This window comes from Mesitornis unicolor, unplaced genomic scaffold (assembly GCF_000695765.1).
Source record: "Mesitornis unicolor isolate BGI_N332 unplaced genomic scaffold, ASM69576v1 scaffold18756, whole genome shotgun sequence".
In the NCBI taxonomy this organism is placed as follows: Eukaryota; Metazoa; Chordata; class Aves; order Mesitornithiformes; family Mesitornithidae; genus Mesitornis; species Mesitornis unicolor.
In genome coordinates this window covers 1-11,972 of record NW_010189171.1, presented here as the reverse complement: position 1 = coordinate 11,972, position 11,972 = coordinate 1, and the positions used below count along the sequence as shown (strand labels likewise).

The 11,972-nt window shown below is 42.6% G+C and overlaps 1 protein-coding gene across 1 annotated transcript in view; it reads right to left on the bottom strand.

Moving 5' to 3' along the window:
* GLRX3 (glutaredoxin 3) overlaps positions 1 to 7,524 on the bottom strand; it is a gene marked incomplete at its 5' end in the record, with an annotated part of 17,195 nt that extends 9,671 nt beyond the window's left edge. Inside the window, 3 exons of the mRNA XM_010185982.1 lie at positions 3,710 to 3,911; positions 4,515 to 4,589; positions 7,416 to 7,524. Of these exons, the coding sequence (XP_010184284.1) occupies positions 3,710 to 3,911; positions 4,515 to 4,589; positions 7,416 to 7,524 (386 nt within the window). The remainder of the gene's footprint in view (positions 1 to 3,709; positions 3,912 to 4,514; positions 4,590 to 7,415) is intronic.
* Between the last annotated feature and the right edge of the window lie 4,448 nt (positions 7,525 to 11,972).

Genomic DNA, 11,972 nt, shown 5'->3' with positions numbered 1-11,972 from the left:
ACAGCTTTCCGCAGTCCTCGTGATCTGCAATTTATTGAGATATGAAGCAGTGGTACTCATACGCACGGCATCCGAGTTGCTTTTCTTTCCACAGCTGAAGCACTGAGTTCGTGTACAGCCTGAAGTGAAACACGGATCCCGAAATTTCCCACCCACCTGGGAGTTCATTAGTAAACAGCCACAGGCCGACTGCTGATGGTTATTCCATCGCCAATATTAACTCGTTTCTACTGTAAGGAATTGAGGAGGGAAAAAGCCTCATTTTAGCTGTAGGCAATTCCATGCAAAGCAGAAAGATTGATTGGCCAGGCTGCGTTTGGAAGGGTTATGCTTACAGATAAAGCGCCAGAACGGCTTTGCTTTCAAAACAAAAGATTTAGGTTGAATTTCTGAAGGAATTACCACTCCTACTACTGCTCTAACAGATCCACGTTATCTTTGGCAAGATGTTCAGTTACTTTCACCTTGAAAAATACATCGTCTATTCTATTTCAGTTTAACGGACCCAACTTCTGCCAGAAACCATCCCAGCAGCCTAAAGCAGGGACAGCATTTAGCCACAAAATTAAAAGCTGTCAATCCAGACGATTTCACGTGTTGCACTACATTGTAATACTTCCAATTTTAACACCTATCTCTATTTAGTTAAGTACCTCCTGTGCACTTTTCCTGGGGTACCAAGGATCAAATTTAAAGCACACATACATGAATAATCTAAGCTGCAGACACCCCAAAATGTACTCATGAATATGAGGAGCTCGTCAGAGCCGTGCCCTATCACATACAGGTACTGCAGGATGCATCAAGGGATGGACTTTTCTGCCCTGCAGAAAAGGACCTGGGGTGTTGGTGGCAGCAATGCCCATGAGCCAGCAATGTGCCCTTGAGCCAAGAAGGCCAACACCATCCTGGGCTGGATGAGAAGCCGTGGTTGGAGGGCAGAGAGGTTCTCCTGCCCCTCTGCTCTGCCCTGCTCACACCACAGCTGCAATCTTGTGTCCAGTGCTGGGCCCTCAGCTCCAGAAGGACAGGAACTGCTTGAAAGAGTCCAGCAGGGCCACAAAGATGCTGGAGGGAGTGGAGCATCTCCTGCTGAGGAGCGGCTGAGGGAGCTGGGGCTCTTGAGCTTGGAGCAGAGGAGACTGAGGGGTGCCCTCATTCCTGGGGATCCATTGGGAAAGGGCAGTGTCAGGAGGAAGGAGCCAGGCTCTGCTCTGGGATGGCCAATGCCAGCACAAGGGGCAATGGTCCCAAGCTGGAGCACAGGAGGTTCAAGCTGAAGATGAGGCCAAAGTTTGTGAGTGTGAGGGTTCTGGAGCATGGCCCAGGCTGCCCAGAGAGGTTGTGGAGTCTCCTTGTGTGGAGACACCCAAAGCCCTGGCCGTGTTCCTGTGTGACTGCTCTGGTGATCCTGCTCTGGCAGGGGTTGCACTGGGGGAGCTTTCCAGGTCCCTTCCAGCTCCTCATGTTCTGGGATTCTGTGACTTCACAAACCTAGTTCAGAATAAGCCAAAAATTCCATTCCTACAAAATATATAAATTCCTATGATGATATGCAGCTTGCACACACCTATAACCATATTGTTACATAGTACAAATACAGAATTATCTATATATAATTAGATTAACTTCATCAATGCTTCATAGGAGCAAATACCTATGCACAAACACATCAGCACAATGAATGTGAAAGTTCTGAAATCTGCAGTTATTTCTGAAACTATTTCTACTGAAGTGGTTCTGAAACCTATTAATGCATTGAAAGTGAAATTAGAAAGGGGACAAAAGAAGGAGAAAAAAGGGTGTGAAGATACCAACACAGTAGATGCCCAATACAGCACAGGAAGCCTCAGTACATGCAGGATCTTGCACTTGCCCTCATATTTCTATAACCCTTTTCCAGCAACATCTGGAAAAGCAGACTGGAAAACGGCATGCAAAGATTTTAAAACCAGCTGAAAGTACACATAGGTACAGGGGCAGTAAGAAAAGCTGCACACAAGCCACAAGCAAATGCTTCATCAACCTGAAGTAACCTAGACCACACTGCAAGACTCCCCTCACTCTGCCAGGGCAGGACCACCCTCTGCAGCACATCGAAACCCATTTGATGTGCTTTAACCACTGCTTCTCTCTCAAACCTCTGATGTGCTTCACCCACTGTCAGACCAAAGCTGCTCTTGCTACCTCACCCCCCTTTTTCAAGGTCCTTTAGTGCTATTTCACTCGTTTTTCTTTACAGTTTTCTACTCAGTTCCTTTTGGAGACTTCCTGGACATGCTCCAACAGAAAGCAGAAGCAGCAGCTACGTGGGATTGTCTGCACTTGAAACTTAACTGAATTTAATACTTAAAACCACAGTGAGATCTTCCACAGCTGGATCACCTGCAGTGCATGCACACCACAAGGGTATTTGGCAATGCTGTGAATACAGCATCAATAAATCACCACAGCAACACTTTGAATCAAGCACTCGTGGGCTCCAGACCAGGCAGGAGAAGCACTGCTGAGCAGCACTGACTGTTTTAACACAGTCTCTTTACTGGTTCCTCTTCTGCCACAGACCTTTGTTCAGGAGCGTGGCTGGAAGGAGCTAACTACTGCTAATTCTTTTCTTATTCTCCTGTTATATTTCCCATTTCCTTCATCTCTTTGGCCCAGCAATGCAGTTGCTTTGATCTGTGCCATGGGATACACATTCACTAAGCAAAGGAATCCAACCTTAGTCACCTTCTGCAGAGAAGTAACTGTACAAGTTACAACATTTGATCTCTAAACCAATTTAGGGAGACAAAGGAGGTAAAAGTCAATGCAACATTTTTCTCAATTGCCTTTCCCTCCTCTCAGTTTTAGAATTTTATAAATATAATTTATCATCACCATCCCCAGAACAAGACATTTCCAGTGCTCCCATTCCAAGTGAAGCTCTGGAGGTGAGCAGTGGTGGTTTTTCCACACTGCTTTTTGCTCCTTGTTTTCTCAAGATGGAATATGGGCCTTGGGGAGCAAGTGTATACAAAAAGACTGCAGAAAATAGCAGCTAATATTCACTTCTGTACGATATCAGCAGAAAACGACTGGTGGGTTAGAAGCAGACTGACAACTTAATATGAACCTCAACAGCTTCAAAGTACTGAAAGATTTGGGGGGGTTAACATTTGTTCATGTGCTTTCCACACAGATCAACACTTCAAGTTAGGTAGGAATCAAGCGCTCTACACAGTCAGCAGCAGTTAACAGCACTAGGTTTAAGAAAAGGCACTTCCACTGTAGCAGAAACAGGCTACTTTCAATGTTACCAGCTAGGATCATTTTGTTCTCTTTTAATGGCAACAGTAATCCCAGCTCTTTGTCAGTTCTTGTTATTCCTTGAATTGAAACGTTCTCCTCAGTCTATTTCACACTTTCAACGTGTCTAACTTGCTGCACAAAGCACGTCAAGAACAAACGCTGAGCCACCTCAGGAAAGTGTCGCAGTTCAAGGACAGCACTGCACATCACATTCTTTAGAAAGCCCCTCATCTCTGCGATGCCGTTTCCAAAATTTACCTGAGGGAAAAGCAATTCTCTAGCTGCACAGAAGCAACATGAAAATACTTCCATCAATATTTCCAGGTGTTGGGATGTATCTCCCTAAAACTGCACATATCTGACAACTACCCCGACGCGAGGGCTGTCACACCAAACAGGGATTTTGGGAAACCCTTACCGCAGCGAGGCTCTTTTGGAGACCCCTTCATGAAGAGCATGCAGGGGGCAGCGTTGATGAGCTTCTTCAGACGCACGTTGAGGTCCTCCTTGGCGCTGTCGTTGGAGCCGGCAGAAATGGAGCTGCTGGACGCGTGGCGCTGCACTTTTTTGGTCAGCTCTGGGGCATGGGCACCGTCCAATCTGTCGACTTTCTGAGAGTTCTGGGGAAACCAAAACACGGGCTGCTGTTAAAGGGCTGCATTCTGAATTTGTACTGTAATAAAAATATAGGAACACCACCATATAAAGTATAGATTTTCAGATGCGGGGTGGATTAGTGTATTGATCTTTTCGCCAGCCTTTAGTTCCAAGACTCAGACCATTCTGGTTACCGTTAATGCTACAGAATTTGCTCTTGGAAGAATTTATTAAAGAAAGTATTTTGGATTTTATTACCACAGGCAAAGATGACCCAGACAGACTTGTCCTTTATATCAAGAGAATTTTTCCCTTGGTTTTTGCCACGTTGTAGAACTGCAGCTAGACAAGGAAACAGCACTGAAGGTTTTTAACATGATACAAGGTACAACCAAAATAAATACAAACCATGCAAGAACGCCAAAGCAGTTAAGGAACCGCTGAAATATTACATAGAAATTGTGCTTATACTTGATATCTACTTTTTTAGGTTGCACTGGATAGACTTAAATCAGATATCTAAGTGTCTCTCCACCAAGGTTCTGCTCTTCAGGTAGGTGCTTTAGAAGTGTACATGCTAAGAGTCCATATGGAATCCATTTTCTCTTAAATCCATTCTCTCTTACCTTAAAGAATAAGAAGGTTGGAACAGAAGTAATTCCGTATTTTTCAGAGACTTCAGGCACAGCTTCAGCTTCCAGCTGCAAAACCAAAACAACAACAACAACAAAACAGAAAAACATTATTATTTTCATAATCTCTTTTCAAGTTTGATGGTGGATGTCACTCCTGTCTCGAACGTTCTTCTGGGCATTTTATACATTTAAAAAGGACTTGATGCCGAAGTTTGTGACACATTTGCATTTAAATGAGACTCACTGGGCTGGCGTGTCACCCGCCGAGCCTACGCAGTGTCAAAACAGGTTCAGAGGTTTTTATTTTGTTGCACATTTCAAAAGATGCCCGAAGGCTACAAATAAAATTTTTGGTGCACTAGTGACCTAGTAAATTTTCAATCATATGCAGCTACTACTATATTGAAATCCATAAATCATTGACCCCGGTTATGTCATGATTACAGTGCTTATTTTCTGCCCACAGCAATTCTGGCTGTTTGCTCTATTGACTAATTCCGAGGGGCAGTACATCACGACTGACATTTGCAGCCTTCTGCAAATTATGAAGGGAAAAAAAAGAAGTGTTTCTTCAATAAGCTATTGATGTCTACCACATTTTATTATTAACTCCTGCAAGGCTACGGTGTGTTGAGTGGCCACTTGGTCAGATTATCGGTGCTAATTTTATTCAGCATTCAAACACATACCTGGAAATCATACAGCGTAGATATCTACCAAGAAAATATATCTTAACTAACCCAAATCTGTGATTTTCTGTGCACAGGCTAAAAGCTTTCTTGACTGACAGAATATCTAGCACAAAGTTGTTTACGACATCAGCTCTCGGTGAAAAAAGCGGTGATAGATTTAAACGTTTCAAACAGGAACCTGCAAGTCAGTGTGCAAACAAAAAGCCTTTCCAGTTCTTCTCCCACAAACCATGCAGGGACTCTTCATGAGCAAGCACAGAGAGAAATACCTAACAATTACCTCCTGCTTGTCCCGTCCACCCTTACGGGTATCAGAAACTACCGTGATTGTTCTCAGTATTAACCAAAACATAGTGAACCTCTGAATATTTGAGTAATACACCATGTTTTGATATAGACTTCTAATGAACTCAGTAAATAGAGGCAATCCAGCAGAATAAGCCAAAAGTGAGCCCAAACCTCACCTCTGTTTCTGTACATCAATGCTCCAGCAGGATCAACTGAGAAATCAGAGCTATACATTGAACACTGTACAGAGATTCCAGTTATCTGCTCTCTTCCAAGTGGGAAATGATTACATTACTTCCACCTAGAATATTCATTTTCTTTTCCAGTAAAAGTTTCCTACTTACTTGGATACTTATGTTCCACTCTGGTGAGGGTCACACATGCAAACCAGATGTGATTTCTTATTTCAGTAACTTGCTCTTACTGGTACAAGTTTCCAAAAAATTGTTTCTAACTCTTTCTGGATAGAGACACTTTCGTTTTAACCAAGCCAAGGATCTTAGAGTTAGGCTATGCAGCAACTAAAATGAGAAATTTTAAGATTTATTGACAATTTTGAAGTTCATTTCATCATTACTCAGCTCTGTTCTAGGCCGTTTCTGATTTGCAAGGCAGCACTTTGCCCCTGGTCAGTTTTCTGTAACCATCTTCCAAAATCCAACACATTTACCCTGAGGAGCCCCTCCCCAAAAGCCAGACCAAGAAGATTCACCCAAGTGTTTCAGTAGCTTATTTTCCTCTAAAGAAGTGTGGCAGAGAGGGGAGGAGGTGCCACTATCTTAGTTTCGCAATACTTGATCACTTTGCAACCTTATTGTTCAGCTGTAACTTATTTTTTAGTAACAAGGGTTCTAAACAAATAATACATGAATATAAGTAGTAAAGAGGCAACGGAGAGCTTTCAGACTTTCTTGGGCCTACTAAAAGCTATAGCAGCTTGATATAAATTTAAGCAACTTGATTTCTCAAAATGCTTAAAGTCAATCTTTTGAAGCTCTAAACAATAAAGCACTACCATTAAAATAGTTCTGTCCTTCTGTTTTACAGAGAGAAACACCTGCTGAGAGGGGAAGCATTAAAAAAAACCACTAAAGGCTGTAAGAAATCAAATTAAAATACTCACACGCAGCTGGCTGCTCCATTGCTCCCTGCCCTCATAATCACAAAGTGTCTCATTAACAAGAGAAACTTGTTTTAAAACAAATGCTCTGTTGATGAAGTGCATTCATTTTTCTCTCCACACTGGTTCTCTCATTAGGACGTGCAGACAACCTCATAAAATACAGCAGCTCGTTTGTGTTTACACCATCCAGCTCTGCGTGGGTATCACCTCAGAGTGACAGCGTTGCACAGATTTAAATCTACCTTCCTTTAAACTTCCTGATTTCTGCTCATCTTCAGTATCAGACAGAAAACATCTATGAGTTCTGAGATCCAATGAGCAGTAACACCACGGGAACAAATGAAATCTCCAGCACACTTGGCAAGAACAGCATTGCCAAATCAATCTCCAATCCACAGATAAAAATCATGCTTTAAAAATGTGACTGTCTACAGAACTGAAGGACTGAGACACTGTGGGCACAGAGAAATTTAAAAGCCTATTTGTTAGATGGAGTAGCTAGAGAAAAGTAAATCCATCATTGCATCTTAGTAGATAGATTTTTAATTTTTTCTTTCAACAGCACAATAAAATGAAGGTGTTATTTAAGCTTGCAGTATAAAGTTTGGAAAGATGAACCTACAACTTTCCTCCCACAGATTTTTGATGCATCTCTTCCATACGTGCAACTCGCATCTTTAAATGTGAAGCCATAAAGGAACTTCAAAAACAACTTTATCCATATTTTGCAATACTTCATTCATACTTTGTAATAACAGCTCTCCTGTGTTTAAAACAAGCCCAACTTACCTTCACAAACGTAACCTGTGTGTGTTCCTTTGCTAGCGCTGCCATAACCTCATTCATCTGAGTGCACTGAGGAGCCCATGGTGCCCAGAAGTGGACGACCACAAGGGACCTATAAAAGAAAAAATAAAAGAGAGTAACAGCATTTATTTTTTAAAAAAGAATCACGCAATATAAAAGTTTGTTTTGCCACGCCAAAAATAAAAACCCCAAACCCAAAGAAACAAAAACCAAATAAACAAAAACCCCACCGCCCCCATCACCTTCCTGAGAAAAAGGAAAATCAAAGAAGTGAACTCAGGACTGTTTTCTGACTTCAGTGCTTTTCCAGGAAACATCTCAAAACCCAGTCAGCACCATTAAGGTAATGCCATACAAAGACAAATGTCACCCTGTGTTTTGACAGCAAGAGGTCACTCCATATGAACATCGGACAGGAAGAACAAGCGGAACCACAAAAATTATTATATCATAAGCTAGAGGACCCAGATTTTGAAGCAGCTGCAGGCCAAGCCCCTGTCTCACCTTTGGGCATCCCCACATCTCCCTCAGGCAAACTCTGGGAGCTCCAGAGCTCAGCATCTTCACACTCGGGGCTGCCCCACTGCTTTGCTCCTCTATCACCTCTTTACTTCTTACCCAGGAAATAACATAGGCACTTCTCAAGTCTCCTGGGACTTCCCTAAAAATACAGCATTCTTATGCTGAAATGTTATTTTCTGCTTTTATCAGCTTCAGCTTCTCACTCCTCTTCCAGCTTCAATAAGGTTTCCTTGAATGGCACTGACTACACACAGCATTTAAAGATGAGAAGCCACACGTGGACAGAAATCCCACCACACCGGGTACCACAAGGCAGTTCTCCAACTCAAACAAACACGCAATGATAACAGTGACAAGACATTTACATCTAATTTTCAATTGCTTTCCGGGTTTGCTGAAGCCAAATCCACTATATAATAGAGGATAAAGAATAAAAGACGTATAATGTACTACTTCATTTAGAAAGATATAGATACAGAAATCAAGTCAGCCATACCAGAAGTCACTTAGTGTATTAATACCAAATAAAAGAGTTCATTATAGATTTTAACAGCTACGCAGGCAGCATGACATTCACATTGGAACAGTTAACAGCTCTGTTACCTGACCACAGCGCTAAATTCAGACCCAGAACTTGGAACATTCGCAGAGTTGATTTTCCAAAGCAATTCTAGAAAGTTTTGGTAGAAACAGAATAGGACAGCCTCTTCTTTAGTAATCACACCATCCATCAGAGCATTGTTCTGCTTCAAAAGCCGATTAGAACTGGCCAAGTCTCCAGGCCAGGGGGACAGACGGCTGCAGGATGTTCGGGAGCCCTCATACAGACACAGTTTAATTCAGACTTTTGAGCTGCTGGGGACAAGCGCTTGGAAGCGCTGTCCCCATGCTGCCACCAACATTTTTTTGCCACAGAGTAAGGAGGTGAAAATAATTAGGTACGTTGGGAGGCAGGGGGGAGTCATTGATATGTATGAGAATACCCAGGCACAGCAGACAGAAAATCTTAAGACAAAAAAAGCAGCAGCAGTTCAATATTTCAGAAGTCAGACCAAGCTCTGATGCAGAGAATTAAAGAGCTTTGCTCCAGGATTGAGTTTCCTGCACTTGTTCACCACATCCTTCATTTGAAACACCAACTCTGTGCTTCCTCCAATATCATTCTTAATGTATGCACTGTTTACTGACACTTAAGAGTTCAGAGAAGTTGTTAAAAACGGATCAAGGATGAACAAAAATACCTTTTTTAAAAATCAAGTTTTAGGACAAAACAATTTAATGTACTTAAAATCTACTACAGCCTTTACAACTACTGAAGCTGCCATTGCAGCTGCACAATGCCTGTACACTTAAAACACCCCATTTTTACACCTCCAAGCAGGGCAAGAGAATACTTCCAGTGGCTAAAAACAAATAGCAAAGAAAGGAGAAGCCAGAGCCTAAAAGAAGCACAGAAGTTACACATCAGATGAAAGCACTACTAACCAACACAAAGTACTTCCCACCCGTGAACTGGGCTCAGGAACGCGGACCCTTCCCTGCTACCAAGGGCATTTCACCAGTGCTCAATGAATGGGGCATGCGTAGCAGCACACATCTGACCACAGGAGTGCCCGCTCGCGGCAAGGCGAGGAGGAATGACCACAGGGTTAATTCATCCTCTTTCCAGCACAGCCTCTTCTTGCCTCGCCGACACAGAGCTGCAATATGCTTCACTTTTCTCTTCATGAAGAACATACTTTAAATTCATTCGCACTAAGAGCTTTGGAGTGGGTTTTGGTTTTGTTTTATTCACAGACTCATTCACAGAACAAGTCCAATTCTGCAATTAGTCCGCCCTCTTGGTATCGGAGCACTTTAATTTAAAACTTGAAACAGTAATTCAAAATATTAAGAAAGGAAGAAAATAGAGTTTGCAAAATGAAGCACATAAGTGATCCTGAAGTGTTTCTTACAGTCAACCAAGATATTTCTTAAAACTCTGCTATTCTCTATAAAAGAGGATTGTAACAGAAAGCTTATGATGAGTCCCAAAGTTGCTCTTGCCGTATCATTCTGTATTTCCCATTCTGGAGGAAAAGTTGTGAGCCCAAAAATAGAGTTAACTTTCTTTAATAAATCTTTTTTTAAACTTTAGAGGCAGAAGAAAAATCAAAAGGACACATCTCACATTTTCTGTGGAGAAACAAAAAGCCCAAATCCTTATTTCTACAGTGCATTAAAAACTAAAGAAAGTGAGACACTCACAAAGTGTACCCTTAAAACAAAGACACCACTGACTACGTTATTGATGTATTGACTGCAGAAACAAACTAACAAAACATTCTCTGCTAGGGATATCCAGAGAATAAATACATTCATTTTCAAATTCACTTGATAGTCTAAACACAGACAGTACCTTAAGTCAGCCAACATTTATTTTTAAAGTTCTACCACAACCCAGAAACAAAGACATCGTTAAAAAAATATGTATGATTTGGGGGATGTTATGTTCTGTGAGTGCAGGTTTGTTTGGTTTCTTAGCAGTACTAAAAAACAAAGCCAACTATTTTCAAATTAAGCAGAGGAAGAGTTGTCAGTACTATCAATTCATTTTAGGACCAAAACACATTCAGAAAATACTCGAGTCCATTGAAGAGAAAACTGAATTATGCTCCTTGGACAAAAGGAATGAGAATCACTGAGGGTTTTGGTGAAAAGAACTTCAAAATCTTGTTCAAAATTGTTCCTGAAGTCACTTTCATTTCCATGTCTCGGTGAGTGTGACTTTCCTCTGGGATCTCCCCACTCAATAATTCACAATAACAACTCCAGCAAAGCAAACTGAAACTCATGCCGCAAGTTTCAAACAAACTGGTTTATTCTTCCCATAAACAAAGGTTTTCTGGACTTCCTCACATTGTCCTTAAGAATATGATGCTGGCAGCTTCATCATCCTTTTTAAACAACTCATTTAATCAAGTTTCTCTCCTTATTCACTTAAAAGCCACTTGCTGTGCTACTGCAGCAGTTAAATGACACGGAAATGTTTTTGACACCACACCTTGTTTTACTGTGCCTTACAAGACCTTAAACACACACTCAGCTGGTGGATTAAAAGATACAACAGCAGCTATTACAGCCCCGATTCAACAAGACAAGACAAGCAAAGCTCCCAGCCAAGCCTGTCTTTCTTCAGTAAGGCATCCGAGTGCCGAGTTTTCCCCCCAGAGGATCAGTGCCTGAGCCTTTCAATACCAAACCAAGCACCCAGTGGTTCCAGAGAACCAGTGGTCCATGCTGAGGACCAAGGGTAAAAGTGCCCTGTTCATGCTCATTATTAGAGCATAACACCAGATTAATGAGAAACCAGCCCTGCTGCGTGAGAGGTGAAGGATCTGGTTTCGCAGTTTCTCAATAACCAACCGAATGCTGCTGTTTTCATTGAAACGTACTTGTTTTGTTGATATTTTATGGTTCAGGGAAAAAAAATAATTCTTAGGCTGCACGAAAGGTCATTTTTGTCAAATTTTCCTGCCAATCCACCCATTTAGGCTTCCTGTCACCTACAGAGGTTGAGCAGCCCTGAGCTCTCCTAGGGACTCACGCTGTGCCTGAGAAAACAAGTGCTTAAAAAAACCCACCATCTATCAAAAAACAAAACCGATGCCCCTCTCCACTCCACAGCTTGGTTTGTTGGTTTGTTTTCAATCCCCCCCGCGAAGGTTTCATTCAGCTTTGCATTTTTCATTCAGCAGCCACCGGCCTCTTCCGGCGCTCGGACCAAACGCGCAAAGCGACCGCGAAACCACGTTTTGGGGGAATTGGGATAAATCCGAAAGCGCCCTTTTCCCACAGGGCCTAACACCGGGAAGCCCCCGCTCTCTTGTGGAGCTGAGCGGCAGACAAGCAGCCCCTCAGGCGGCGGGACCGGCCCTTCCAGCCAGGCCGCGGGGTCCCTCCGGCGACAGCCTCCGTTCCCTCAGCGCCCGGCAGGCCGCGCTCCGTCCCAAACGGCCCCCAGCGCCCCGCCTCACC